We start from the raw sequence: 27,925 nt of genomic DNA, 5'->3' as shown, positions 1-27,925 counted from the left end.
AGTAAAGAACTGCAGTGGGTTTCTTTACTCTTAACTGGTTAAGAGGATAATCCATAAAACTAGTAAGCAGATTTCAAAAGAAATCAGTGTTTGTTAAGACTGAATTAAGCTGGGGGAAATGTTGCCAGAAGATATGGTCAAAGCAGGTAGGATAGATACATAATTATTAGCCAGATAAACTTGGATCACCCCCTCTTAGTTCTGGGAATGAGCAACATGGAATGATCTCTTCTAGTAAAATGTACTGGCTACTTGACAGCTGCATGGGAATGGGAAAACAAGAATCCTGCAGAACCTGTGGGTTTGGAATAAGTTGCTTTGGGAGTCCCACGGGAATGGAAGTTCCCACTGCATTCCCACATGAGTATAGTCAGAATCTCTAGTGATGCCAGAATGAGGCTTGAAATACACTAAGCAAGGCAACTGGAGTGCCAGAATGAGGCTTATGTTGCCTGTAGAGGCAGCTGGCATACCAGACTGAGGCTTAGAACACTCAATGGTTGAATAGTGAATAACCCCCCCACCAAAACCACAGGAAGCTGTTGGGGGGTTGGGAGAAAATGGAAGGCTACGAGGAAGTAATACCTTCAACACCTGTTGGGATAGAATAGAGCTTAGCAGCTACAGTTGGGTATGGCCTACATTCTAGTGAGGATAGGTGAATTTTGTCCCTGTGCCATTCTCTACTGCATACTGTTGAAGATGTGGAGGATCTTGGGTTTGATGGACCGCTGGTCTGACCCAGCCTGGCATGTCTACTCTTTTCTTATGAATCCTAAACGTACACCATGCATCTAGTCATCTGCCCATGGATGAATTAACTACATCTGGACTTGCTATCTTTCAGCAGCCACTATGCAGGTTATATCAAGCCTATTACTAAGAAGTCTAACATCATGCTGGAAGTCAAAATTTAGTTGGTCATCTTATCACTTTGTTTCTGGATTTGTCTTAAGTTGTAGTTCTTAGTATTGAGCTGCTGCGGCTAGGAAAGCGAATAGAATGTTGGGTGTTATTAGGAAGGGTATGGAGTCCAGGTGTGCGGATGTTATAATGCCGTTGTATCGCTCCATGGTGCGACCGCACCTGGAGTATTGTGTTCAGTACTGGTCTCCGTATCTCAAAAAAGATATAGTAGAATTGGAAAAGGTACAGCGAAGGGCGACGAAAATGATAGTGGGGATGGGACGACTTTCCTATGAAGAGAGGCTGAGAAGGCTAGGGCTTTTAGCTTGGAGAAGAGACGGCTGAGGGGAGATATGATAGAAGTGTATAAAATAATGAGTGGAATGGATCGGTGGATGTGAAGCGACTGTTCACGCTATCCAAAAATACTAGGACTAGAGGGCATGAGTTGAAGCTACAGTGTGGTAAATTTAAAACGATCGGAGAAAACTTTTTCTTCACCCAACGTGTAATTAGACTCTGGAATTCGTTGCCGGAGAACGTGGTACGGGCGGTTAGCTTGACGGAGTTTAAAAAGGGGTTAGATAGATTCCTAAAGGACAAGTCCATAGACCGCTATTAAATGGACTTGGAAAAATTCCGCATTTTTAGGTATAACTTGTCTGGAATGTTTTTACGTTTGGGGAGCGTGCCAGGTGCCCTTGACCTGGATTGGCCACTGTCGGTGACAGGATGCTGGGCTAGATGGACCTTTGGTCTTTCCCAGTATGGCACTACTTATGTACTTATGTACTAATAAGTTAAAGATTTGTACGTCCAAGGTTAAAAGAAAACTAGAGTTAAATGGTCAATTGTCTTAACGGAGAAAAGTGAATAGTGGCTATCTGCAGAGATCTGGACCCTCTGGTAATCATCATGACAGAAAATCTAGCTAAGTGACTTTGCTTTCCTAAAGACGCCATTTCAACAGCTGAGATAGTAAGACTTACTGTCGTTAGTACTCGTTGAGGAAGAAACATTCACTATTGCAACTTTGAGTGAACAAATTGTATACATTTGAAATTTTGGTATGGGGGATTAGTTTAAGTGTATCACATCACTAATTAGATTTGTTACACTTTATTGGGAGAGAACTGATAATGGAAGAGGCGCTTTTATAAAGTTGCTGGGGTAATTGGTTGATTATATCACATTGCGCACAGGTCCACTAGAGTAGCCTTCTTTCCTCCCCCCACCTTCCCGATATATATATTTTTTTTTAAAGACCGGTTGCACTTCTAGAAATACTTAAAACCAGGCTAACCTCTGTCATCTTGGAAACAAAGTTGGTAAAAATCAAATTCACTCAATTTTGAGGCTGTTTTAATAATGGAAAATGAATTTTGACTGACAGAGGAATTTATCACATGAACAGCTGCAACCCTGAAGGAAAAAGACTGACAGTTACTGACAATAGTGTGGGAACTTCTATGCAGCCTCAAAGCTTTTCCATTCTGCTAACATTACCCATTAGTATGGCTGTAGCCATCCTCCCTGTGGGGAAAGTTAGAGATTCCTGCTCCACAGTTATAATCCATCATGTAATCAATGATGACAGGTATTACTTGATTAATTCAATCATTTTAAAATGCAAAAGAAAACTTTGGGGTAGTTTGTTTTTTTTTTGTGTCATTGCCACTTTTTAAAGATGAAACAGGAAGAAGGGGTAGACTTACACATATTCCAGATCATGCACCTAGCAACATGTCCAGTTTTCTAAGTTTTCTTTCCAGTCTTCCAACACCTTATTAAAATTGCTAAAGATAAAACTGTACTTATTTAAAATTTCTCTTCATTAGACTTCCAGTTTGCTGCCTGTCATGGTAGGTCCAATAATAATGGGCTCTCACGTGGCTACGATCATGTTGTGGTTCTGCCTCGCCTTCCTTTTGTCGATCATCACACACTGTGGCTACCACCTGCCTTTCCTACCTTCACCGGAGGCCCATGATTTCCACCATGTCCAGTAAAGTCTAATTTTATTCTTGCTGTCATTGACAATTCTCTTCCCACCATTAACTCTCTCTCTCTCTCTCTCTCTCTCTCTCTCTCTCTCTCTCTCTCTCTTTCTCTCTCTCTTAACTTAAGAGATAAGATTCCTTCTCTCCACTGTCACAAGGAACTGCTGCTCCATACCATTTGTGATATTATCTTGCTTTTACAGCATAAAGCAGGGGTAAAAGGTACATACACTGGCTGAAAAGTAAAGAGCTCTGTTTAAAAGAAATACCCCACAGGGGAAGTACTCATGGCTCAGGGCTGTGTAAATCACTTATTGAGATTTGGGCGTTAATGGATTTCACAAGACCAAGTTGGTACCTTCTCCCATCTTCAACCAACGCCTTTTGTCCTATGAGTATGATTTACTAGCTATTGCTATAGGACTACTAGATGTACACAGTGATGTACAGATAATGGGGGGGGGGGGGGGGGATTCTATATATAGCGCCTAAAAAATCTGCATGGTAAACATTTACTACTACTAATGATTTCTATAGTGCTACTAGATGTATGCAGTGCAATACACATTATATGTGGGTACTTTCTCTGGCCCTAGAGGGCTCCCAATCTAAGTTTTTTTGTACCCGGGACAATGGAGGGTTGAGTGACTTGCCCAATGTCGTAAGAAGCTGCAGTGGGAAATGAACCCAGGTCACCAGGATCAAAGTCCACTACACTAACCATTAGGCTACTCCTCCACTCCGCCTAGGTGTATTCTATAAGCAATGCTTAGATTTGCACACAGTAGACAGAATACGCCTAGGTGGACCTCACTAGGACTAAAACTATGCACAGCCATTTACACCAACAAGAACCTGGCATAAATCCCTGCACACAGATTTACGCACACTGGGCTAAATTCTATAACAATGGATGTAAATTTTGGAACACCCTTGAAATGCCCATTTTCCCACCCATAATCATGCCCCTTTTGGCCTGTCTGCATTAAAATTTAGGCGCAGTGCGTTACAGAATACAAGTAGGGATTTTTGCACATAAATTCTAATTAATGCCAATTTGTGCTTATTATTGCTTGTTGATCAGCTTGTTGAGTCAATTAAGTTATAGAATCCTGGATTTCCACGCAGAAATATAGTCGCGCTATATAGAATCTGGGGGTATACGGAGGTACTTTCTCTGTCCCAAGTGGGCTCACAGTCTAAGGTGTTTTTTTCTACCTGGGCAATGGAGGGTTAAGTGACTTGCCCAGGGTCACAAGCAGCTGCAATGGGAATCGAATCCAGTTCACCAGGATATCAGCTCACTGCATTAAACGGTAGGACCCTATTTAAAAACAAAATACTTTTTCTCTCTTTTGACCCTTGGCAAAATCCCGCTTGCAGGGATGTAAGCAGCTGTAGCTGGCCCTTTAGGCATTCTGAGCCCTTCCACATAAAAGAGGTCAGAGAATTGGTCTTTTAAGGAGTTACAGACTACTGCAACACTAACCATACTAGGGCTACAGATTTCTGTTCTGTTCCGATTTAGACACACTCTTAAAGAGAATGCAAGTTAATAAATGGCATTACATGAGAGTCCCCACTCAGCTTTTGGCCCTGGGCTGAGTCTACTGTGAATAAAAGGTTCAGCATCAAAGGGACAGGAAATTTCTGACATTACAGAGCAGCAATATCCAGAGACCCAACTCCAAATGCACATTATACCATGTTCCCAAGCAGCCTTAAGCCTGTGGCTGGGCTGAAGAAGAAGAAAAAGTTAAAGAGAGAAAATGCCCACAAGGTTGCAAGTAAAGATCTGATTCAGTATACCATAGCCCCATGGGCGTAGACTGGGGGGGGCGAGGGGGGGCAATGCCCCCCCAAACGCAGGGCCGGCAACAGGCAGCTCTCCCTTCACCCCACCCTCTCCCCGTTCCTTCTCCTCCCCCCCCGGCCCCCCCGTGAGCCGGCTCTCCTCCCTCCCTCCGTATCCGTCCCTCACCGACCTGATCTTCGAATCCTTTGCTTGCCCGCTAGGCGCTAGCGCTCTCTCCCCTGCTGGTTCGCGCTTTAAAAATGGCCGCCGAGACTTTCAGAGGCGGCCTCGCGAGAAGTCTCGGCGGCCATTTTGAAGCGTGAACCGGCAGTGGAGAGTCAGCGCTAGCGGGCCGGGCAGGTGAAAAATTCGAAGATCGTTGGTGAGGGGGATCCGGAGGGAGGGAGGAGAACTGGCTCGCAGGGGGGGGGGAAGGAACGGGGAGAGGGCGGAATGAAGGGAGGGGAGAGGAGGGTCACTGGGTATGGGGGCAGGGGAGAGGAGGTCACTGCTGGACTGGGTGGATGGAGGGCAGGGGAAAGGAGGGCCACTGGGTATGGGGGCAGGGGAGAGGAGGGTCACTGCTGGACTGGGTGGATGGAGGGCAGGGGAAAGGAGGGCCACTGGGCATGGGGGCAGGGGAGAGGAGGGTCACTACTGGACTAAGTGGATGGAGGGCAGGGGAAAGGAGGGCCACTGGGTATGGGGGCAGGGGAGAGGAGGGTCACTGCTGGACTGGGTGGATGGAGGGCAGGGGAAAGGAGGGCCACTGGGTATGGGGGCAGGGGAGAGGAGGGTCACTACTGGACTGAGTGGATGGAGGGCAGGGGAAAGGAGGGCCACTGGTATGGGGACAGGGAAGAGGAGGGTCACTGCTGGACTGGGTGGATGGAGGGCAGGGGAAAGGAGGGCCACTGGGCATGGGGGCAGGGGAGAGGAGGGTCACTACTGGACTGAGTGGATGGAGGGCAGGGGAAAGGAGGGCCACTGGGTATGGGGGCAGGGGAGAGGAGGGTCACTGCTGGACTGAGTGGATGGAGGGCAGGGGAAAGGAGGGCCACTGGGCATGGGGGCAGGGGAGAGGAGGGTCACTACTGGACTGAGTGGATGGAGGGCAGGGGAAAGGAGGGCCACTGGGTATGGGGACAGGGAAGAGGAGGGTCACTGTTGGACTGGGTGGATGGAGGGCAGGGGAGAGAAAAGAAATGCTGGACATGGATGGAGGGGAGGAAAGAGTGAGGAAGGAGATGAGATGAGGGAAAAGGAAGAGAGGAGAAAAACTGCACATGGATGAAGAAAATAGGCAGAAGCTGAGGACCAGAAATGAAGAAGAAAGGAAGAAAGAAATAAATGGAAAGGAAGCCCTGGAAACGGAGTTAAGAGGACAGATAGCAGCAGAATCAGATACTGCACCAGCATGATCAGAAAAACAGTCACCAGACAACAAAGGTAGAAAAAAAAATCATTTTATTTTCATTATAGTGTTTACAATATGTTCACTTGAGAATCAGGTGCTCAACATTAAAAGTTTATATTTACTTATTTATACCCCCCCCCCCCCAGGCTCTCTCCCCGGCTATAGCCAGCTCTGCAATTTGGGGGGGGGGGGGGCGCAGAGGGGGACTGGGGGGAGAGCCTGTTGTTAAACATTTGCCAGCACACCACTGCCTGTCGCCAAACCAGCTGCCTCTCTGATTCAGTGGCTATCCATTGGCAAACGAACACTGGTTATTCCCAAAAAAGCCAGCTCTTGCTCCCTTCCTTCCTCCATATTAGCATAATTTGCATATACATATATGCAAATGAATATGCTAATATGCCCCGCCCCTTCCTTTGCCCCCCCAAATGAAACAGTCAAACTACGCCTATGCATAGCCCCAGTAAATTCTATTGCCAATGAGAGCTAGAAACCCAAAAGCAGCATTATCAGACTCAATTCTTTCAAAAATAAAAGTATTTTGATTTCTAAAAAGGGTATTGTCTGTTTGATTTCCAGGTTTAACCAATGTTATGGGGTCCTGGGACTCCTAGACCACCTGCATAGCACAGATACCGTGTTCAAGCAAACCAAAGCCTATGAGAGGCACCAGCTGCTACTGAACCTCACCCCCCTCAGTGAAAGAATCCCGGACTCCCCTAAGAAATAGCCAGGAAAAGATCTCACTATGCACCAGTCTCCAACCTTTGCCATGGACAATAATATATTAGACATTATACAGAGGAAGAGAGGATGATTCTATAGCCAAATAACTTTTCTAACATCTTATTCTGCTATGCTGCTTATATTAAGAAATACCAATTTCTTATTTTGAAACCAACCACAACTTTATTTTTTCCTCAGCCTGCTGAGGACAGACATAAAATTGGCTACAGTATTTCTAGCTCTTAGCTCTTGAGTCAGTTTATTTGCAGTGGGCATTTTTTCGCACTGGCTTAAACTCAAGAAAAAGTCAGCATGAAGTGGCTTTGTTGGTAACCTTCCCGATATTTTAGTTTTTTAAGACCTGTGGCATTTTGTGGATCTGTTGAACAGTTAGGAAGCCCACACAATGATAACTTCCTGGGAATCATAGAATTGTTGAGAAAATTTGACGCAGTAATTCAAGAGCATTTTTAATGAATTTCCAGTAAAGAAATACATGATCACTACCTTCGTAAACATTTGAATCAGACTGAGGTTCTTCTGTGTCATCATCTGTTTCTTTGGCTTTTCTGTTGCTTTCTGTCAACTCCATAGGTTCTGGCGAAACATTTCTTCTCTGGCCTCTTCATTTTTTCCACACTGGCTGTTCTGAAATACTTATTTAGAGCACCTGTTTGCTTTTCTTTGGCTGTCTTTTTGCTTCTGCTTATTTTTGTTTTCATATATCCACTCAGGTATTTCCTGCTGCCATCTTGAACTTGCTTGGTCTCACTCCTCCAACAAAGTCTTCTCTAAATGGAGTCTTAAAGCTGAAGGAAGCAATCAGATTTTTTTGTTCCCATGGATATCTGTAATGTACACAATTTTTGGAAGCATCATTTTCCTAAATCAAGTCAAACTGTATCAATTGACTTCTTCAATTAAAATGTTAAAAACTTCTGGGACATGTGTATCTTGTGAAACAGTTAAGTCCCTTTCCCTGGTTTTATAAACTCCCCCCACTGTCACTGAGAGTTACTAATGCTCTAAAAAAAGGTGGAAAGCTGCTAGCGCTGACAGGTCTGTGCATGCAACTGGGTTTTCACCAAGCAAAGACAACATTATAAAAAGAACCAGTGAAATTTAAAAAACTCACCTCAAAAGAGCGCCTAATCCGAACCCAAACAAATTCTGTAATACTCAAAACCATCCTTGCAGTTGGGTGGGCAATATAAACAATGCAGCTGACATCACAGATATGTCATTAGAATATAAAGGCTCACAAAAGCTAAAAAATAACACTAAAGAATTTGAAAAAACATGTAAGAAAATTATAAACCTGTGTATAAGTATAAATGAAACTTAAAAACGCAACTTGTACAACTTTATAATGGTGCGGAATGGCCTGGCATGACGTTCTGTAAGGTACTTTAGGTAACAGAAAATCACTTAGACAGCAATTACTCTGGACTCATTTGGTTAGGAGATATGACCAGTACCAATGTGGCCCTTAGATTCTTGTAAGGCTGTCCACCAACAAAAGGAACAATGCCAGAAATGGAAATATATTATTCATTATAAAATAATGGCAAGGCAAAGCAATACAAAAATAAGGTACTGTGCACTTTACAAAAATATACTGAATACCAATAGATATATGAATATATATGTATCTGTACAACTATATTATATCCTGAGGAGATTACCAACTTAGTAGCAAAGTTAGGCTACTGACCACAGGTCCTGGGACAACCAGTTCTTCACAGGCAAAGACCAAAACTAACTAAAACCTGTGCCATAAGAGGAATAGTCTTATATCTTACTCTTTCTGTCCATAGGTTCAGAGTCCAGATGGGGTGATGAATTGGCTTCTCTCCAGGCTCCAGCAAAATTCCTCCTGCAAGCCTCTTCAGTCAGGTAGTCCATTGTCCTTGCATGGTGAGCAGCTGGTTACTTGCTTTGGGGAGAAGCCACAGAGCTGCTTCTGAACTTCACCTTGTGCAGTGCTAGGCACAGAAATACAGTTCGCAGATGTTTGGGCAAATTAGTCGCTATCTCCTCTGAGAGAGATCCATACATCATGAAGTCTTCTTCTCTTCTCATTTTCTTTCTCTCTTTCATGCCCAGCATTGGTGCTGCCCTCCGGGTCCAGCAGGTGACAAACATGAAACACTAACAGTGTACCTCCGTTCAGCAGATTACCCACGGTCATAACAATGAGGGGCTTTGTGGGCTTCCAGCAAGTACATCTTATCAGTCAGTACCAAACTCCCCTCCATGGTTCTCAGATGTTCCCAGAGACTCTATCTACGTAAGGCATGCTCCTCCACACCTTCCCAGGAGATAATTGGAAGGCTAGTGCATATAAACGTGTCCTTGATGAAGTCACCAGCATAGCTGTGCCAAGAAGTAGTTTTACTTTGTAAAAAGCAGGTAAATGTATTCAGGCTTCAGGCTGCAGAATCCATATTGGTTCAGGAAAAGATGGTTCAGGTCTAACCAGGCCTTAGACCAGCACAGGTGAGATAGCTGGAAAACCCTTTACAGTTCATGCCATGTCAGGGTCAGGGTTAGCAGTGCGGGGCCCTGGCAATGTGAGGCTCTGTGCGGTTGCACCAGTTGCTCCTGCTTAAGACTGACCCTGCCTGTGACAGTTGCATCAGGGGAAAGAAGCTGTCCTTCATTTTATTCTTGCGTCCATAAGGAGAAACCATAAAGGTTTAGGAAATGGGCTCAGCAAACTCTTAGCATCTCCAACTCCAAGAAGAACTGGCTGAGACACCCTCCTACTTGCTGTTTCCCAGAGTGGACCTGCTAGATCTCAATGGAAACCTTTTTCTCCTAGTAACATAGTAACCCCCTGTCAGGAAATGCCTAGCATCCACCTGGGGCTAACCCTGCAGCCTCCTAGAGGGTTTATCCCCAGCATAGCTCAGGTCCGCCTGCACCTGGGCATGTGCTCTACACTAGCACCCACCTCCTATCAACTGGGTTCCAACCTCCTCTGGGTGAGTCTCCCGCTCTCAAGATATCCTGGTGATTTCTGGATTACTGGGCCACACTGCCAATGGTCCCACAGTTCCCATAAAGCACTCACAGACCCAACACACAAACCACCAGGATTCTTAGTTCAGACAAGCAGAGCCAATAAACTAAAAAAGGTTTATTGTCATAAAAAATATTGAATAGTGAACCATAAAACAGATAGAAGAAAAACAGACAAATAACAGGTAACTAAATAATTATCTATACCAGTGGTTCCCAAACCTGATCTTGGAGGCACCCCAGCCAGTCAGGTTTTCAGGTTATCCATAATGAATTTTCATGAGAGAGATTTGCATACAATAGAGGCAGTGCATGCAAATTTCTGTCATGAATATTCATTATGGGTATCCTGAAAACATGACTGGCTGGAGTGCCTGAAGGACCAGGTTTTGGAACCACTGATCTAAACATTTTATCACTACCTGGATAGTGCCTGGAAACTACAGGAAATATAGCTGCTCACAGGTCACAGAAAATAACTGCTCACAGGGTCTCAGTAAAGAGGTCTTTCTTTCTCTAACTTCCAAACTGAGACTGGAGAAAAATCCAGTATTTCCAGACTGGATTTGAACTCCTGGGCCAATCAGAGCCCAGAACAGCATTTTTTAAAAGTAGCTGGCCACATCACTGCAGGTTAATTCCTCTCGGTGTTAACTAAGGAAGGAACTGTCTTTTTTCTGTGACAGCTTGAAATATAAACAAGCACTACCTGCTGGCCAAACTAGAGAAATACACTTCATTAAATATTATAATTCTCATGCTGGAAAATTCACCATTTTGCCATACTTCCCCCCTTAAGACAGAGACCCCAGACTGTGGCCTCTACAGACTGTTGGTCGGGTCTCCACAGTCCAGTGTCAGGGCGGTTCTGGCTCTTCCTTTCTGGAGATTCATCAGCATTACCATCTTCATTGCCTTTCCGGTGCTGTATAGTGAAGTTGTACATCTGCAGGGACAGGCTCCATCGGAGTAGGTTCCCATTCTTTCCTGAGACTCTCTTAAGCCAGACTAATGGATTGTGATCTGTGATAACAGTAAAGTCTCACCCATACAGATATGGTTGCTGTTTCTTAAGGGCCCATACTAAGGCCAATCATTCTTTTTTAAGTGGCACAGGCTACCTCTCTGTCAAGGAGCTTGCGACTTAGGTACACAATGGGGTGCGCTTCCCCTCTGCTAATCACTTGACCAAATACAGCTCCAATGCCATATGCCGAGGCATCAGTCTGTACCACAAATCTTTGCTGGTAATCAGGTGCAACTAGTACAGGATAGGTAGCTAATGCTGTCTTTAATTTTTGGAAGGCTGCTTCACATTCTGGCAATCAGGTAATGATTTGGGGTAGTCTCTTTTTAGTCAGGTTAGTCAGGGACTTGGCTATAGTGCTGTAGTGAGGCACAAACTTTCTGTAATATCCCGCTGTTCCAAGGGAAGCCAATACTTGCTTTTTAGTTTGGGGAGTGGGCCAACTCTGGATAGTTTCCACCTTAGCTGGCTCAGGCTTTAGCTGTCCACCTCCCACTCTGTGCCCTAAATATTGCACTTCTGCCATCTCCATCTGACATTTGCTGGGCTTGATAGGTGAGCCTCCCTGATCTGGTCCAGCACTCCACTTAAATGGATCAGATGGTTATCCCAAGTCTGACTGTACACAGCAATGTCATCAAGATGAGCCCTAGTATGCTTCTGGAATCAGTGGTGTGCTGGTAAATTTTTAACAACAGGCTCTCTCCCCCCGGCGCCCCCCCCCCATCCACCTCGGCGCCCCCCCGTCCACCACTGTGCCCCCCTGTCCACCTCTGCGCCCCCTCAAAATTGTAGAGCTGGCTATAGCCGGGGGGGTGGGGGGAGCAATGCATTACTCTCTCCAGGAACAAAAAATTAAATGATCCCAGGTTCCAATCTAATTCATGTTTAATATGGGATAAAATGCCATAAATAAGTAAATATACAGTATACTTTTAACGTTCAGCACCTGATTCTCAAAGTGGACCTATTCCAAACACTATAATGAAAATAAAATTATTTTTTTCTACCTTTGTTGTCTGGTGACTTTGTTTCTCTGATCATGCTGGCTCAGTATCTGACTCTGCTGCTCTCTATCTGTTCCCTTGACTCCGTTTCCAGGGCTTCCTTTCCATTTATTTCTTTTCTTTCCTCCTTTCTTCTTCATTTCTGGTCCTCCGCAGACTTGACTGTACAGTGGATCCAGCTTCTGCCTATTTTCTCCATCCATGTGCAGTTTCTCTCCTCACTTCCTTTTCCCTCATCTAATCTCCTTCCTCTATCTTTCCTCCATGTCCAGCATTTGTTCTCTCTCCCTTCCCTTCCCTCCCCTCCATCCATGTCCTGAAACTCTCCTCTCTCCCCTGCCCCTCTCTATCCATCCATACCCAGCAATTCTCTTCGCTCCCCTGCTCCCTCTACCCATCCATGCCCAGCAATTCTCTCCCCTGCCCCCCCTCTACCCATCCATGCCCAGCAATTCTCTCCCCTGTCCCCCTCTACCCATCCATGCCCGGCAATTCTCTCCCCTGCCCCCCTCTACCCATCCATGCCCAGCAATTCTCTTCCGTGCCCCCCTCTACCCATCCATACCCAGCGATTCTCCTCCCTCCCCTGCCCTCCCGCTCCCATCCATGTCCAGCGATTCTCCGTCGCCCCCACCCTCCCCTCCCGCTCCCATCCATCTTTTTGTATTACCTCCGTCGAAGCGCCGCGTTATTTAAAGCCCTGCTGCCCGTCTCCAGCCTTCCCCTGCTTGCTTTGTGATGATGTTCATTCCCTCAGTCCCGCCTTCGCGGAAAAAGGAAATGATGTCAGAATGACGTCAGAAGGCGGGACTAAGGGCACAAACTCATCAGAAGCAAGCAGGGAAGCCTGGAGACGGGCAGCAGGGCTTTAAATAACGCAGCGCTTCGACTGAGGTAATACAAAAAGATGGATGGGAGCGGGAGGGGAGGGTGGGGTGAAGGACATCGTTGGACATGTTTGGGAGCGAGAGGGGAGGTAAGCATGGCCTGTGATGGCGCCCTTCTGCCATGCTTACCTCCCGTAGCTGGCTCGCCCCCAAGAACAACCAGCTCGCAAGAGCTGTCAAAATTTAACAAGCGGCTCTTGCGAGCCGGAGCGAGCCAGCTCCAGCACACCACTGCATGGAGTCCATCTAACAGATAATTCACCAAGGACTGAAATGTACCAGGGGCATTTTTCATTTCAAAAGGTATCACAATAAATTCATACAAACCAAATGGTGTAATAAATGCTGATCACTCCTTAGCAGCAGCTGTTAGGGGAATCTGCCAGTACCCTCGACTAAGGTCCATTGTAGTCAGCTACTGGGCCCCAGCTAGTAATTCATCCATCCAGGGCATCAGATACAGTACATTCATTAAGTCTCCTCTAATCCACATAGAAGTGGATTGTGCCATCTTTCTTAGGAACAAGAACTAAAAGAGAAGCCCAGGGACTATGAGACTTCTTTATATCACCTAGGGCTAAGATCTCATCAGTCTCCTACTTCGTATGCTTCTCAACCTGAGCAGATATTCAATAGGAACTCTGCTTTAGTGGTGTATGATCACCAGTATCTACATTGTGATTAGCCAAATGAGTAATTCCTGGCTTAGTAGAAAACACATCAGCATACTTTTTAGCCAAATGAGTAACTCTTGGCTTAGTAGAAAACACATCAGCATACTTTTGCAACACTGCTCCTATCTGCTGTTTCTGAGTGGGAATTAACTGTTCTTCCACTACAATTTGTCGTATGGATCCCTCTGATAATGTCTCTGCTAGGAGGTCAGGTATGGGTTCACTATCCTGACACTCTTCTGGTGGATTCCGGGCCTCGGTGCAGGGATTGGGTTGGAGTTTTGGATGGGAAAATTAGGTTCTTACCTTGATAATTTTCTTTCCTTTAGTCACAGCAGATGAATCCATTAACTGATGGGTTGTATCCGTCTACCAGCAGGTGGAGATAGAGAACAATGAAAGCACATGGTGTTCCTGGACACCCAGCCCCCTCTGCCATCAGTATATGAAATTTCCAAAGCAGAGTGAATAAGAAAGGCAAAAATAACATAAACTTTCCTCACAGAGAACAAACGCCCCTGAACTGGAGCAATAACCAAACAAAGGAGGGATGTTATCAACCTCGTGCAATACAAACAGCATGTAGTAACTCGGATAGCTTGTCTTCAAGTACTCCTGATGAAGCGCAATGTCCATAGGCAACATCTGTACAAAAACTAAAGTCAGACAGGGAGGGATCATGGATTCATCTGCTGACTAAAGGGAAAAAATTATCAAGGTAAAAACTTAATTTTTCCTTCCTTGTCATCAACAGCAGATGAATCCATTAACTGATGGGACGTACCAAAGCACTCCCTAAGTAGGGTGGGAACAGGCAACTCCGCGAACAAGCACTTGTACTCCAAAATGCGCATCCTGATGCGCTGCCACATCCAGCCTGTAATGCCACTCAAAAGAGAGCTGAGAAGCCCAGGTAGCCGCACGACAGATCTCTTGAAGAGAAAAGACACCCGTTTCAGCCCATGAAGAGGACATTGCCCTTGTAGAGTGCGCTTTAAACGCAGGGCCGCTGACAGGGGGGGACAGGGGGGACAAAATTCCCTGGGCCCGGGCCTCCAGGGGGGCCCGGCGCCACGTCCCTTGCATGCAGCATTCTTTTCTTCATCCGTCGCCGGCAGCGCTGCCATTCATTCTCACAGGCAGCTCCGCTCCCCTCTGCCGCATCTATCCAGCCCTCTCTGATGCACTTCCTGTTTACGTAACATAGGGCCAGATGGATATGGCAGAGGGGAGCGGCGCTGCCTGTGAGAATGAATGGCAGCGGTGCCGGTGACGAATGAAGAAAAGTAAAATGGTTAAACGCGCGCAGGGGATAGGAAGGAATGGCAGGGGTGGGTAGAAAGGAATGGCGAGTGAGGAGGGCTTTGGGGAGCTGAGGGAGGGCAGGGGGTGAGGAAATCGCTGGACGAGGAGGGCAGGGCAGGGGGAGAGAGAAGAGATCGCTGGACATAGAGAGGAGGGGAGGACAGGAGGGAGAGAGAAGAGATCGCTGGACAGGAGGGGAGGGCAGGGCAGTGGGGAGAGAAGAGATCACGGGAGGGGGGGGGAGGGCAGGGGGAAGAAGAGATCGCTGGACAGGAGAGGAGGGGAGGGCAGGGCAGGGGAGAGAGGAGGAATTGCTGGACAGGAGGGCAGGGGAGAGAGGAGAATTGCTGAACAGGTGATGGATGAATGGAGGGGGCAGGGGGAGAGAGAGGAATTTATTGGATACGGGTGGATGAGGGAGAGGCCAGGGGAGAATGGAGAGTTGCTGACATGGATGGATGGAGGGAGGGAAGTCAGGAAGGAGATGCACATGGATGGAGGGGAGTGAAGAGAGGAGAAATGCTGGACATGGATGGAGTGAAGGGCAGTTAAGAAAGGAGAAATGTTGAACAAGGACGAAAGGAAGAGATGCACCTGGATGGAGGGAAGGGAGAGAGGAGAAATGCTGGACATGGATGGAGGAAGGGAAGACAGAGGAAGTAGATGCACATGGATGGAGGGAGGGGAGTGAGGAGAATGCTGATATGGATGGAGGGGAAATTGCTGACTTTAAGGGCTGAATCGGAACACTTTGAGGGCAGATGCTGAAACCAGGGAAGGATAGGGACAGGGCTACAGATGCTAGACAGGGCGCATAAGGACACAGGAGGAGGATGACATGGTGAGAGAAACAAAAATATCAAATGGAAAGAAGACACTACATTAAACAGAAGACGCTGAGACCAAAGCGAATAGAAAAACTAAATGATCAGACAACAAAGGTAGAAAAAAATATTTTATTCAGAATTTATTAATTGGAATATGTCAGCTTTTGGAAATGTGCATCTGTGATATTTTCATGTAAGTTTCCATTGTTCTAGTATTGCTGCATACTGAGTCTGACTTCTTGAGGTAACTTTCCAGGTCAGTATTTTGCCTTCATATTTTTTTATTTCTAGTTCCTTGTGGTCATATCTGTTGTCATGTGTTTTTCATGTGTGATCAAGGTGCAGTATTCTGCTAGTGTGTATATTTGCAGCCTTTTTTGTTTGTTTGTTTCACTAGGTTGTGTACTGGTGTTTTAGATCCCGGTGTAATTATAGTGCTGCCTTCCACGCATAAGGTTGTAGCTCGTCCTGTCCTTGGAATTAGTGCTGTTATGGTTTGGTAAGGTTATGAGTGGGTTTTTGCACAAGTTGTGTATAGTGTTTTGCAGGGAGAGATGTGTTTTGGCCTTACTGAGGTGGCACCAAAACATCAGAAAAAGTGTAGCGCCTAAATCATGACACTACCTCTTGAAGGATCTACATATAGTGCAGGGGCCCAGCCCGGTGGTGGACGGATGTGAGCTGGGGGGGAGGGGGGAGCGGGCGGCGACCTGGGGGGGGGGCCCAGGGGTGGCCTTGTCCCGGGCCCGGCCCAGTCTCTCGGTGGCCCTGTTTAAAACGCTTCAGGCGGCGACCGCCCTGAAAGCAGATAAGCAGAAAAAATTAGTTCCTTAAGCCAGCGGGCTATAATGACATCTGTAGATACTGCCACAGAGCCCTGCAGACATCCAAAAGGCGCAATTGCCCAAAGGAGTCCGGAAACTCCTCCTTACAAAAGGAAGGAAGAAAAATGGGCTGGTTCAGGAGAAAAGCTGAAACCACCTTAGGCAGAAAGGAAGGTACCATACGAACAGGCAGCGTTTGCAGACTCCGGTGTAAACAAATCCAAAGGGATGTTGTTGGTAAGATAACGTTCATGTGGCAGAGCCACATTAGGGAATCGTACAACGGAAGAGTTGTGTTATGTCCATTACGTACTTTAGTTTTGTTGTGTTGCAGAGATCATGCATTTATAGTGGATTGGTAGGGTATGCCTTTTAAACAGGTTAGTTTTTTAGTTTTTTTTCCGGAAGTTTAGGTAGTCGTACTGGTTTTCAAGGCTTTTGGCAATGCGTTCCACAGTGTGTGCCTATGTAGGAGAAATTGATACGTAATGATTTGTATTTCAGTCCTTTGCAGCTTGGGTATTGCAGATTTAGGTACGTTTATAAGGAGAAAGACACTTAATTAAAGGGGAAAGGCTAAGGAGAAGGTAGATTAGATAGGAGATTCTACCCTGGGATGGGTGGGTGGTGTAGGTTGGGTGAAGAGCCTTTATTCCCTTGCAGAAATGCTAACATTCCCCAAACCAGACCTGCCACAGACTCAGTATCAAAAGCACAGCAATTTGATGAAATATTATGCGTCTTTTTCTTTTCTTTGGTTTATTTCTTAACTTTTTTTTTATGCAATTTGTAATCAATGCAAGTACTTGCTTTGATAAGGAAAAGTGCAGTAGCATACGAAATAACCTCAATATTTGGGAAGGAGTCAAAAGCAAGCTCAAAAGTAAGGTACAGTTAGAAAATACAAAAGAGGAAAAAAAGGGAAACAAAGAGAGAGAGAGAGGAGACTACAAATAACGATAAGGGGTCTGTCTCTAAACGCTACCTATCTATGCCAATCAATAGATGAAGTAGTAACAGGGAGCAGCTATAAAAATTTCAGTTGTACTCTGGGTACAGAGTTTAGATCAGGACATATCAAGATTTATTCCTGGTTGTGTTTATCTGTTGTGATTCTTCCTTTATTATGTATCTCACTTATATGTTTTAGACTATAGAGTGGTACCATGAGCTTTGATCAGATTATACTGGATAAGATGTCGCTAAAAGTCCATGTTCTCTGCCTCCATCTGCTGGTTGTGGAGCACAACTCACTCTCTTTACAATTAGGAGGAATCAAAGAAGGAAATAAGTAGTGAGAGATTGACCTTTGGTCTTACTTGCTGGCATGGTTAATTTCACTTTTTGGGCCAGGCATCTCTGCAATTCCCAGGTGCCTCACTTGAGAGGAAAAGTGCCCATGTAAACCCAAAAGTTTGAGTTAAAATATTATCAGAGACACATACACAGACACCTTTCTACCCCCCTCCCCTCCCCTGTCATCAGCCTCTGTTCCTTCACTGACGAACGCATGACTGTTAGAATATGGTGAACCATCTGGATCCTAATTCATAAGCGTGTAATTGTAACACTTTATCTTTAAAAATTCTGTTGTATACTTTTGCTATTTTTGCTCCAGTTGTCCATTTGTGGAATATAAACATATTAGCCATATGATCATATTTTTTTTCTTTTTCATTATGTGTTATGTAAATTATTCCACAGACATATCTTCCTTAATTCTTACATAGTAATATGTTAATTTAGAACAAACCTGTTCATAACTATATCTTTTGCAATATAATGTAAGCGACATTGAGCCTGCAAATAGGTGGGAAAATGTGGGGTACAAATGTAGCAAATAAATAAATTTAAGGATCAACTGGCAAGCCAGTCTGCCTTGGTAGGTGAGCACATAAATTTCAATAGTAAAACAAACAGATCTCTCATGATCTTTATGTCATCTATCCCTGGCTTGACAGACCCCCCCCCCCCCTCCATCCAAGCCCAACTAAAAAAAACTACTGCTTCCCAAGTCTTCTAAATTGGATAGTTTTCTGACAGTTTATAATAAGAAAGAGTCATACTTTTAAGATGCAAAGACTTGCATGATGGATGTGTTGTTTGCTTGCTTCCTTGCTGATCCGCAGCAACATTCTTGTTTCAGCACCTACAAAAGGTATTTCCCTTTAAGGCTTTTGCTAGGTTCAATAATGGGAGATGTCCAGCTTCATACCACATGCTAAGAAGAACCAATCAACTGCAACTTGGTCTCCCGGTAGCTAAATAGCTGTAGTTCTTTCTGACTGGAGACCGGGCGGGAAGAGCTTCAGAGCTTGAGCAGAACAAAGGTAAGGGGTTCCGACTGATCCTAAAAGGGAAGGGCTAAAATCTCAGGAGAAAAAAAAAAAAGAAAGGGACCAGACTCTGTGATTAACATCAAGGGAGAAGGAAGATTAGTTCCTAAAGACAAATAATAAAACAAGGAAAGGGAAGATTTCTGCGTGTGACCTGGCTTTTGGCCAGGTGTTTGGCAAACAGGATACTGGACTAGATGAACCACTGGTCTGACCCAGTATGGCTACTCATGTTCTTATGTTGTAAGATTCCAGAAACAGTTGTTATTTTCAAAATGACATTAGGAGTTCAGCAACAAAAGAAAACTTGATCAGGGGCTTTGAGCGTGCAAGGTCAGGGGAAACGATTCCAAAAGACTAGAGATTTGTGAACAGAAAGAAATGACGGACCGAGATTGTCCTTCATATCTTGGTAGTTTGAGCGTGAGTTTTAAAAGACAGATACCGATCAGTGCGTGCAGAGTCCATACTACTACTGCTTATCATTTTCTAAACTCATTTCAGATGGTTTCCCCCTTTCCCCCCGGTTTTTAGTGACAATTCATTTCTCGCATCTTCTTTGATTTTGCTTTTTAAAACGTTCTTTTTTTCCATATTATAGACAACCCCCCTCACCCCACCGCGGCAAAAATCTTTTGCGCGCGACCCTGATGTAAAGATCAGGACTGAGTAACCACCTCTGCCAGCGAGCTTCATGATGAATGGAACTATTGACTTTATTACTCTATTTTTCATAGAATTATGTCATTTATTATTTGTACAGTCAGTGTTAGTTACTAGTAAATCTTTAAATACGTTTTATTGTGATAATATTTAAATATAGTGAACTCTGCTGATCATATTTATTTTATATTTATACTGTACTATGGAGGTGTGTACAATGGTAATACGAATTCAGGTGCAGTAAACTACCTTTCTCAAGAGTTTACAAGCCAGGTAGTTATCTGGGGCAATCACAGATAAGGATACATTATTTATTTGGATTTTTTTTTAATTTATTTGAATTTTTGTTCACAACCTTGTCAGTAGTAGCTCAAGGTGAGTTACATTCAGGTAGAATGGGTAAATTAGATCTTACCTGCTTATTTTCTTTCTTTTAGGCCTTCCAGACTATGGCATGTGGGTTATGCACACCTATCAGTGAAAAGTGTTGAGAAGCTAGATTTGCAATGGATGGCATTGTTTTGATGGGGCACTCTCAAAAGTGCTTTTTGAAAGAACAGGCATTCCAATTTCTTCCTCTGTCTTGCGGGTTACTTGCATTATTTTCTTTTCTATTTATGTACATTTGAGCACATTCATTTTGGAATGGATTATGATCTATAATATTTGTATGCAGAAAGTCAGAGTATGGTGATACAAAGGATTAATAACTAAATCTGCAGTGCAGATGGTCAGATAAGAACCATCTTAACCTGAATACACACCATACTGATATTATGGTACAGCAGAAGTAACAGGAGTGTGCCTCCCTGGTTTAGGGGCTGTCAGCTGACTGGGAGTTTAGTGGTGAACAGCCTAGTCTGTGAGAACCCTAAAACTTTGACTTACATAAAATCCCTGTGCAGTTGCCAGGCAGCCAGTATTGAAGTCACAAAGCAGATAGGTTAATTGTTTTCTATCAGGACCCCTGCCCCTGCTGATCTCAGGACACTACAGACCAACCATAGCACACCAGATTGTGCCATACCATGCAAGCAATCATCTGTCATGAATCCAACGTTTGTCTATTAGATTGTAAGCTCTTTGAGCAGGGACTGTCTTTCTTCTATGTTTGTGCAGCGCTGCGTACGCCTTGTAGTGCTATAGAAATGCTAAATAGTAGTAGTAGTAGTCAAAACCCTGGCCCCAAAGGATGCATCCTGCTTGGCTTGCACATCTAACCGATAGATTATGTTTATATTTAACAAGACTTGATACACTATGTCTAGCGAAGACCAAACTGCCACTTTGCAAATTTCCAGTGGCAGAATCAAACCACTTTTAACCCACGTGAAGCCATGCCCTGCGTGAAATGCGCCTTAAGCGCAGAAGGCACCGGCAGCCCTTTAAGAAGATTGGCTTAAGGAGAGGCTATTGCCTCAGCCTTCAAGCTACAGTCGGCTTAGATGTCGCCACTTCTTTGTTTTGGCCTTCAAACAAGACAAAAAGATGAACTGAAGGACGGGACTTCTCTGTCCATTTCAGGTAGGCCAGCAAAATCTGCTGAACATCAAGACGCACCAGCTGTCTCTGCTCCTTGTCTCCATTACATAAGTACATAAGTATTGCCATACTGAGACACATCAAAGGTCCATCAAGCCCCGCATCCTGTTTCCAACAGTGGCCAATCCACGTCACAAGTACCTTGCAAGATCCCAAAACAATACAATACATTTTATGCTGCTTATTCTAGAAATATACACAACTGGATAATGGATGGGGCAAAACCAGCTAAATGTACAATTCATTAATTGATGAAGGAGTGTCTCATGCTGTCACTGAAATAAGCAGTGGATTTTCCCCGAGTCCATTTTAATAATGGTCTATGGACTTTTCCTTTTGGAAGCCATCCAAATCTTTTTTTTAACCCCGCTAAGCTAACTGCTTTTACTACATTCTCTGGCACGTTAAGTGAAGAAATATTTTCTCCAATTCGTTTTAAGTGTACTACTTAGTAGCTTCATTGAATGCCCCCTAGTCCTAGTACAGACGCTTCACGTCTACTCTTTCCACTCATTATTTTATAGACCTCTATTATGTCTCCCCTCAGCCGTCTTTTCTCCAAGCTGAACAGCCTTTGCCGCTTTAGCTTTTCCTCGTAGGAAAGTCGTCCCATCCCCTTTATCATTTTCATTGCCCTTTTCTGTATCTTTTCTAATTCCACTATATCTTTTTTGAGATGCGGTGACCAGAATTGAACACAGTATTCGAGGTGCAGTCGCACCATGGAGCGATACAAAGGCATTATAATGTCCTCATTTTTGTTTTCCATTTCTTTCCTAATAATAACTAACATCCTATTTACCTTCTTAGCCGCTGCACACTGAGCAGAGGGTTTCAACGTATCATCAACGATGACGCCTGAATCCCTTTCGTGGTCGTTGACACTGCTTGTGCTTTTCGTGCCACGCCTCCAGAGTCTCTAATCACGGCTGGGCACTACTCACACAAATACAATCCCCTCGACCGATATCTTAAAAGAACCAGACAACTGGTAGCACTATTTTAGACTGTAACCAAGACAAAAAGAGACCAAGGAAGCACTTCCTGGGGTTAACACAGGTTTATTTAATTATCCAGAGATTAGGATAAAAAAAAAAGAAGGTAAAATTATGTATCATACCTGATAATTTTCTTTCCATTAATCATAGCTGATCAATCCATAGACTGGTGGGTTGTGTCCATCTACCAGCAGGTGGAGATAGAGAGCAATCCTTTTGCCTCCCTATATGTGGTCATGTGCTGCCGGAAACTCCTCAGTATGTCGATATCCAAGCTCCATCCGCAGGACTCAGCACTTAGAGAATTACACCCACAAAGGGACACTCTGCCCAGCTCACCACCGCCGAAACGGGGGAGGGGAATTAACCCAGCTCGTCCCCACACAAGTGGGGGAGGGGAATCCGTCCAGCTCATCCCCGCGGAGCGGGGGAGGGACACCACCCCGCCGATGCGGGGGGATCTGGCTTATCCTGCAACCGCAACCGTGGGAGGAGCTGACTGACCCTAACACCGCCGAAGCAGGAGGGGTACAAAGCTGCCCTACAGCCGCACGAAGCGGGAGGGAGCGCCGGCAGAATTTATGTCTCAATCCAGCCCCGTAAAACGGAGGGGAGAGGAATGCAGCAGCTCACTGTAACACAAACTCGTCTCAACTCTTGAAGAATCCAATTGAAAAAACTTGAAGTCCTCCTGAAGGAACTGAAGACTAAACTTGAACCTGAAATGCAACCAGAATATAAACAGTACAGATATCTGGGAGGGGCTATGGATTGATCAGCTATGATTAATGGAAAGAAAATTATCAGGTATGATACATAATTTTACCTTCCATATCATCATGCTGATCAATCCATAGACTGGTGGGATGTACCGAAGCAGTACTCACCCAGGGCGGGACATAGAAATCCCTGACCGCAACACTGAAGCTCCAAACCGGGCTTCCGCCCGAGCAGCCACAGTCAAGCGGTAATGCCTGGAGAAGGTATGGGCCGATGCCCAAGTTGCCGCCTTGCATATCTCTTCCAAGGAGACGGACCTGGCCTCTGCCATCGAGGCCGCCTGAGCTCTAGTGGAGTGAGCCTTCAGCTGAATAGGCGGCACCTTCCCCGCGGCCACATAAGCCGCTGCAATGGCTTCCTTGACCCATCTTGCCACAGTAGGCTTAGCAGCCTGCAGACCCTTCCGAGGACCTGCAAACAGGACAAACAGATGATCCGATTTCCGGAAATCATTGGTCACTTCCAAGTATCTGATGATGACTCGTCTCACATCCAGAAATTTGAGAGCAGAGTATTCCTCTGGGTAGTCCTCCCTACGAAAGGAAGGGAGACAGAGCTGCTGATTCACATGGAAGCGAGAAACAATCTTGGGCAGGAAGGAAGGCACTGTGCGAATAGTCACTCCTGCCTCAGTGAACTGCAGAAAAGGCTCTCGACATGAGAGTGTCTGGAGCTCGGAAACTCTTCTGGCTGAAGTGATAGCCACCAAAAAGACTGCTTTCAACGTCAGGTCTTTCAGAGATGCCCTCGACAAGGGTTCAAAAGGCGGCTTCTGCAAGGCTCTTAGCACCAGGTTGAGATTCCACGCAGGCACCACTGAGTGCAGAGGAGGGCGCAGGTGATTAACTCCCTTGAGAAAACGTACCACATCTGGCTGCGAAGCCAGGGAAGCACCCTTGAGGCGGCCCCTGAAGCAAGCCAGAGCCGCTACCTGGACTTTAAGGGAACTGAGCGACAGGCCTTTCTCCAGACCTTCTTGCAGGAACGCCAGCACTGAAGAAATTGGAGCAGTGAAGGGAGAAAGTGAGCCTGCTTCACACCACGCTGCAAAGGTACGCCAAACCCTGGCGTAAGCAGTAGAAGTAGAGCGCTTCCTCGCTCTCAGCATAGTGGCGATGATCTTGTCTGAGAAGCCCTTCTTCCTCAGACGCTGCCGCTCAATAGCCAGGCCGTAAGACCAAAGGGGGAGGGATCTTCCATCACCACGGGACCCTGATGCAACAGGCCCTGCTCCACTGGCAGCCGCAGAGGGTCGTCCACTGAGAGCCTGATCAAGTCCGCATACCAGGGACGTCTGGGCCAGTCCGGACCTACCAGGATTATTCGGCCCGGATGCTTTGCCACCCGATCTAGTACCCTGCCCAACATAGGCCAGGGCGGGAACACATAGAGAAGCTCCTGTGTCGGCCACTGTTGGAGAAGAGCATCTACTCCCAGAGATCGAGGGTCCCGTCCTCTGCTGAAAAAGCGCGGCACTTGGCAATTGGCCGATGACGCCATCAGATCTAGGCTCGGCTGGCCCCAGCGCTTCATGATGTCCAAGAACGCCTGAACTGATAACTGCCACTCTCCGGGATCCAAGGTATGGCGACTGAGAAAGTCCACCTTGACATTCATGACTCCGGCAATGTGGGCCGCTGACAGCTGTTCCAGGTTCGCTTCCGCCCACTGGCATAGATTCATGGCTTCCTTGGCTAGAAGGGCGCTCTTGGTACCTCCCTGGCGGTTGACATAGGCCACAGCCGTGGCATTGTCCGACAGGACCCGTACTGGCTTCAACGCCAGTACCGGGAGGAACTCCAAAAGCGCCAACCGAATGGCTCTGAGTTCCAGGAGGTTGATAGATCACTTTGCCTCTGCAGGAGACCAGAGCCCCTGCGCTGTCCTTCCCAAGCAGTGGGCTCCCCAGCCCGTCAAAGAGGCGTCCGTCGTGACGACAATCCACTCCGGGGTCACAAGAGGCATCCTTACAGACAACTTGTCTGTCTTCAGCCACCAGCTCAGCGCCTTGCGCACTGCTGGGTCCAAGGGAAGGCGCACAGCATAATCCTCCGACACCGGAGTCCAGCGCTGCAGCAGAGAGTGTTGTAGTGGTCTCATATGAGCCCTGGCCCAGGGCACTACTTCCATCGTGGCCGTCATAGAGCCCAACAGCTGCACATAGTCCCAAGCCCGAAGCGGAGAGGCTACTAGGAACTGGTCCACCTGAGCCTGAAGTTGACAATCCGATTGTCCGGCAGGAACACTCTGCCTACTTGGGTGTCGAATCGAACTCCCAGATACTCCAGGGACTGAGTCGGGCGCAGCTGGCTTTTCTCCCAGTTGATGATCCACCCCAGGGAGCTCAAAGAGCAATCACCCGGTCCACAGCTTTGCCGCACTCTGCATAAGAGGGGCTCGGATCAACCAGTCGTCCAGATAAGGATGGACTTGTACTCCTTCCTTTCGCAGGAAGGCCGCGATGACCACCATTACTTTGGAGAAGGTCCGCGGAGCAGTAGCCAACCCGAACGGGAGGGCTCTGAACTGGAAGTGTCGGCCCAGGACTGCAAAACGCAGAAAGCGTTGATGAGGAGGCCAGATGGGAATATGCAAGTACGCTTCCTTGATGTCCAAGGATGCCAGGAACTCCCCTGCCTTCACTGCCGCTATAACAGAGCGGAGAGTCTCCATGCGAAAGTGCTGAACTTTCAAGGCCCGATTGACCCCTTTGAGGTCGAGGATAGGCCGCACAGAACCTCCTTTCTTTGGTAACACAAAGTAAATGGAGTAACGTCCCTTGCCAAGCTGATTTTCTGGCACCGGAACGACCGCACCCAGGCGGATCAGATTGTCCAAGGTCTGCTGCACTGCCACAGCTTTGACCGGAGACTTGCAGGGAGAGAGTACAAACCCGTCTCTTAAGGGTCGGCAGAACTCTAGCTTGTAGCCGTCTCTGATGACTTCCAGCACCCAAGCGTCTGAAGTTACCCTGGTCCACTCGCCCAGAAACGAGGACAGGCGTCCTCCAATCTGCACTGGGCCATGGACCAGGACCCCGTCATTGGGTACGAGACCCTGGGGGAAGACCGGAGGGTGCACCTCCGGGACGGCGGTCTCTGCGAAAGGAATGCTGCTTGGGGGAGAAGTTCCTCTTGAAGGAAGAGGGGGCAGAGGAGCCCGACTTGCCCGGGCGGTACCGACGGGCTTCCTGAAACCGTCCTCTGGAGATACTGGGGCGAGCACTGGCCCGAGCCCTGACCTCTGGTAACCTCTTGCCCTTAGATGTGCCGAGATCGGTCACAATTTTGTCCAGCTCGACCCCAAAGAGCAGCTTGCCTTTAAAAGGCAACTTAGCCAGGCGGGACTTAGAGGCGTGGTCCGCAGACCAATGTTTCAGCCAAAGCCACCGCCGCGCAGAGACTGTCTGAGCCATACCTTTAGCCGAGGCTCTCAAGACATCATACAGCAAGTCTGCCAAATAAGCCAAGCCCGATTCCAGGGCCGGCCAATCAGCCCTCAAGGAAGGATCCGAGGGGGAAGCCCGCTGCACAATCGTCAGGCACGCCCTGGCCACGTAGGAGCCGCAAACTGAGGCCTGCAAACTTAAGGCAGCCGCCTCAAAGGACGACCTTAAGGCCGCCTCCAATCTTCTGTCTTGGGCGTCCTTTAGGGCCGTGCCACCTTCCACCGGCAACGCCGTTTTCTTAGTCACCGCAGTGATTAAAGAATCCACGGTAGGCCAAAGAAAGGCCTCCCGTTCACTTTCAGGCAAAGGATAGAGGCGGGACATAGCCCTAGCCACTTTGAGGCTCGCTTCCGGGACATCCCATTGAGCCGAAATTAAGGTGTGCATGGCATCATGCACGTGGAAGGTTCTAGGCGGGCGCTTCGTCCCTAGCATAATGGCGGAGCCAACAGGGGCTGAGGGAGAGACGCCCTCTGGAGAGGAAATCTTCAAAATGCTCATGGCCTGCACTAACAGGTTGGGCAAATCCTCTGAGCGAAAGATCCGCGCTGCAGAGGGGTCATCCGCTCCATCCGAGCGGGAATCCGTCTCCTCCAAGGAATCCCCAAAGGACCGTTGGGAGAACTCAGATACGCTGCCCTCATCTACATCAGAGGAAACAGAGTCCTCTAAGGCCTGGGAATCCACCCGAGGGCGTTTACTTCCGGGGGCCTCAACCCCTTTATCGGACAAGGGAGAAGGGGCAGCGTTTTGCATAAGGAAGGCCTGATGCAGCAGCAAAATAAACTCGGGGGAGAAACCCCCCAGACTGTGCACTTCAGCAGCCTGGGCCACAGCCCTAGACGCACCCTCAACCGGCGCTCGCAAGAGCAGGGGAGAGACATGCTGCGCATCCAAGATGGCGTCCGGCGTGACACTCCGCGAAGGAGCCGCGCGGGAAGAACGGCGCTTAACTTTAGCCGCTTTTTTGCCGTCGCCCAAATCAAGGGCGGCCATGGCATTAACGTCTCCCAGCTCAAGGGCGGCCCAAGAAGAAGCCGTCCGAGCAGAGTGGCCGGCCAAGATGGCGGAGGCGAGCAGCGGGGGATGGGCGTTTATGGCGGGAAAAACCGCCGCACCGGAGGAAGACCCGGGACACTGACCGGCCTCCGAACTGACACCCAACAAGGGCGAATCAGACTTTAAGACCCCCGCATCCCCGCTAGAAGCGCACACGCGGTCCGGGGAGCGATTCTTCGCGCCCTCGCCCTCCGACACCATAGGCCACGTGGAGATCGATCGGGGAACCCCCTGCCCGCTATAAAAAGGTAAAAATTACCTGCTTCTCGCTCCGAGCTGTAACGACCTGGTGTCCCAGTGAGTAGCTGCACTAAACGTCTAAATAAACGTCGAAATAAACGCCCTTAAGGACGTCCAAATTTTTTTTTTTTAACGGAGCCAGCGGGAGGGGGGAGAAAAGGAGGGACCTGGCGCCACCAGGTTTGCACTTGCTCAAGAAGAGCCCTCAACCCCAGGTACTCAACAAAACCTAAAAATTAGGCTTGGAGACCTAGCCAGAGCTGCTGCTGTGTGTGACCACCACCTGCTGAGATAGAGAACATACTGAGGAGTTTCCGGCAGCACATGACCACATATAGGGAGGCAAAAGGATTGCTCTCTATCTCCACCTGCTGGTAGATGGACACAACCCACCAGTCTATGGATTGATCAGCATGATGATATGGAAAATATTCAAGTAT

At 47.0% G+C, this 27,925-nt stretch overlaps 2 protein-coding genes across 10 annotated transcripts in view; both read left to right on the top strand.

Moving 5' to 3' along the window:
- The window catches only part of LOC115475421 (fatty acid hydroxylase domain-containing protein 2-like), a 91,104-nt gene extending 83,321 nt beyond the window's left edge, over positions 1-7,783 (top strand). For all 7 annotated transcript variants that reach the window (XM_030211128.1, XM_030211122.1, XM_030211123.1 and 4 more), the window contains exons 8-9: positions 2,745-2,911; positions 6,698-7,783. In XM_030211128.1, the coding sequence (XP_030066988.1) occupies positions 2,745-2,911; positions 6,698-6,848 (318 nt within the window). In that variant the 3' untranslated portion in view covers positions 6,849-7,783. The remainder of the gene's footprint in view (positions 1-2,744; positions 2,912-6,697) is intronic.
- Positions 1-27,925, top strand: part of LOC115475423 (fatty acid hydroxylase domain-containing protein 2-like) — a 180,939-nt gene that overhangs the window by 66,829 nt on the left and 86,185 nt on the right. Inside the window, exon 1 of one of the 3 annotated variants that reach the window (XM_030211132.1) lies at positions 17,957-17,977. The exons of 1 other annotated variant lie outside the window; for it this stretch is intronic. The gene's annotated coding sequence lies outside the window, so the exon portion shown is untranslated. Of the gene's footprint in view, positions 1-17,956; positions 17,978-18,671; positions 18,750-27,925 lie in introns of those variants that run through there. One more of the 3 variants, XM_030211130.1, reaches the window with a different exon arrangement.

Source organism: Microcaecilia unicolor, chromosome 8, assembly GCF_901765095.1.
Source record: "Microcaecilia unicolor chromosome 8, aMicUni1.1, whole genome shotgun sequence".
Classification (NCBI taxonomy): Eukaryota; Metazoa; Chordata; class Amphibia; order Gymnophiona; family Siphonopidae; genus Microcaecilia; species Microcaecilia unicolor.
Note: the sequence above shows the minus strand (reverse complement) of the source record. Positions and strands in the feature narration are given on the sequence as shown.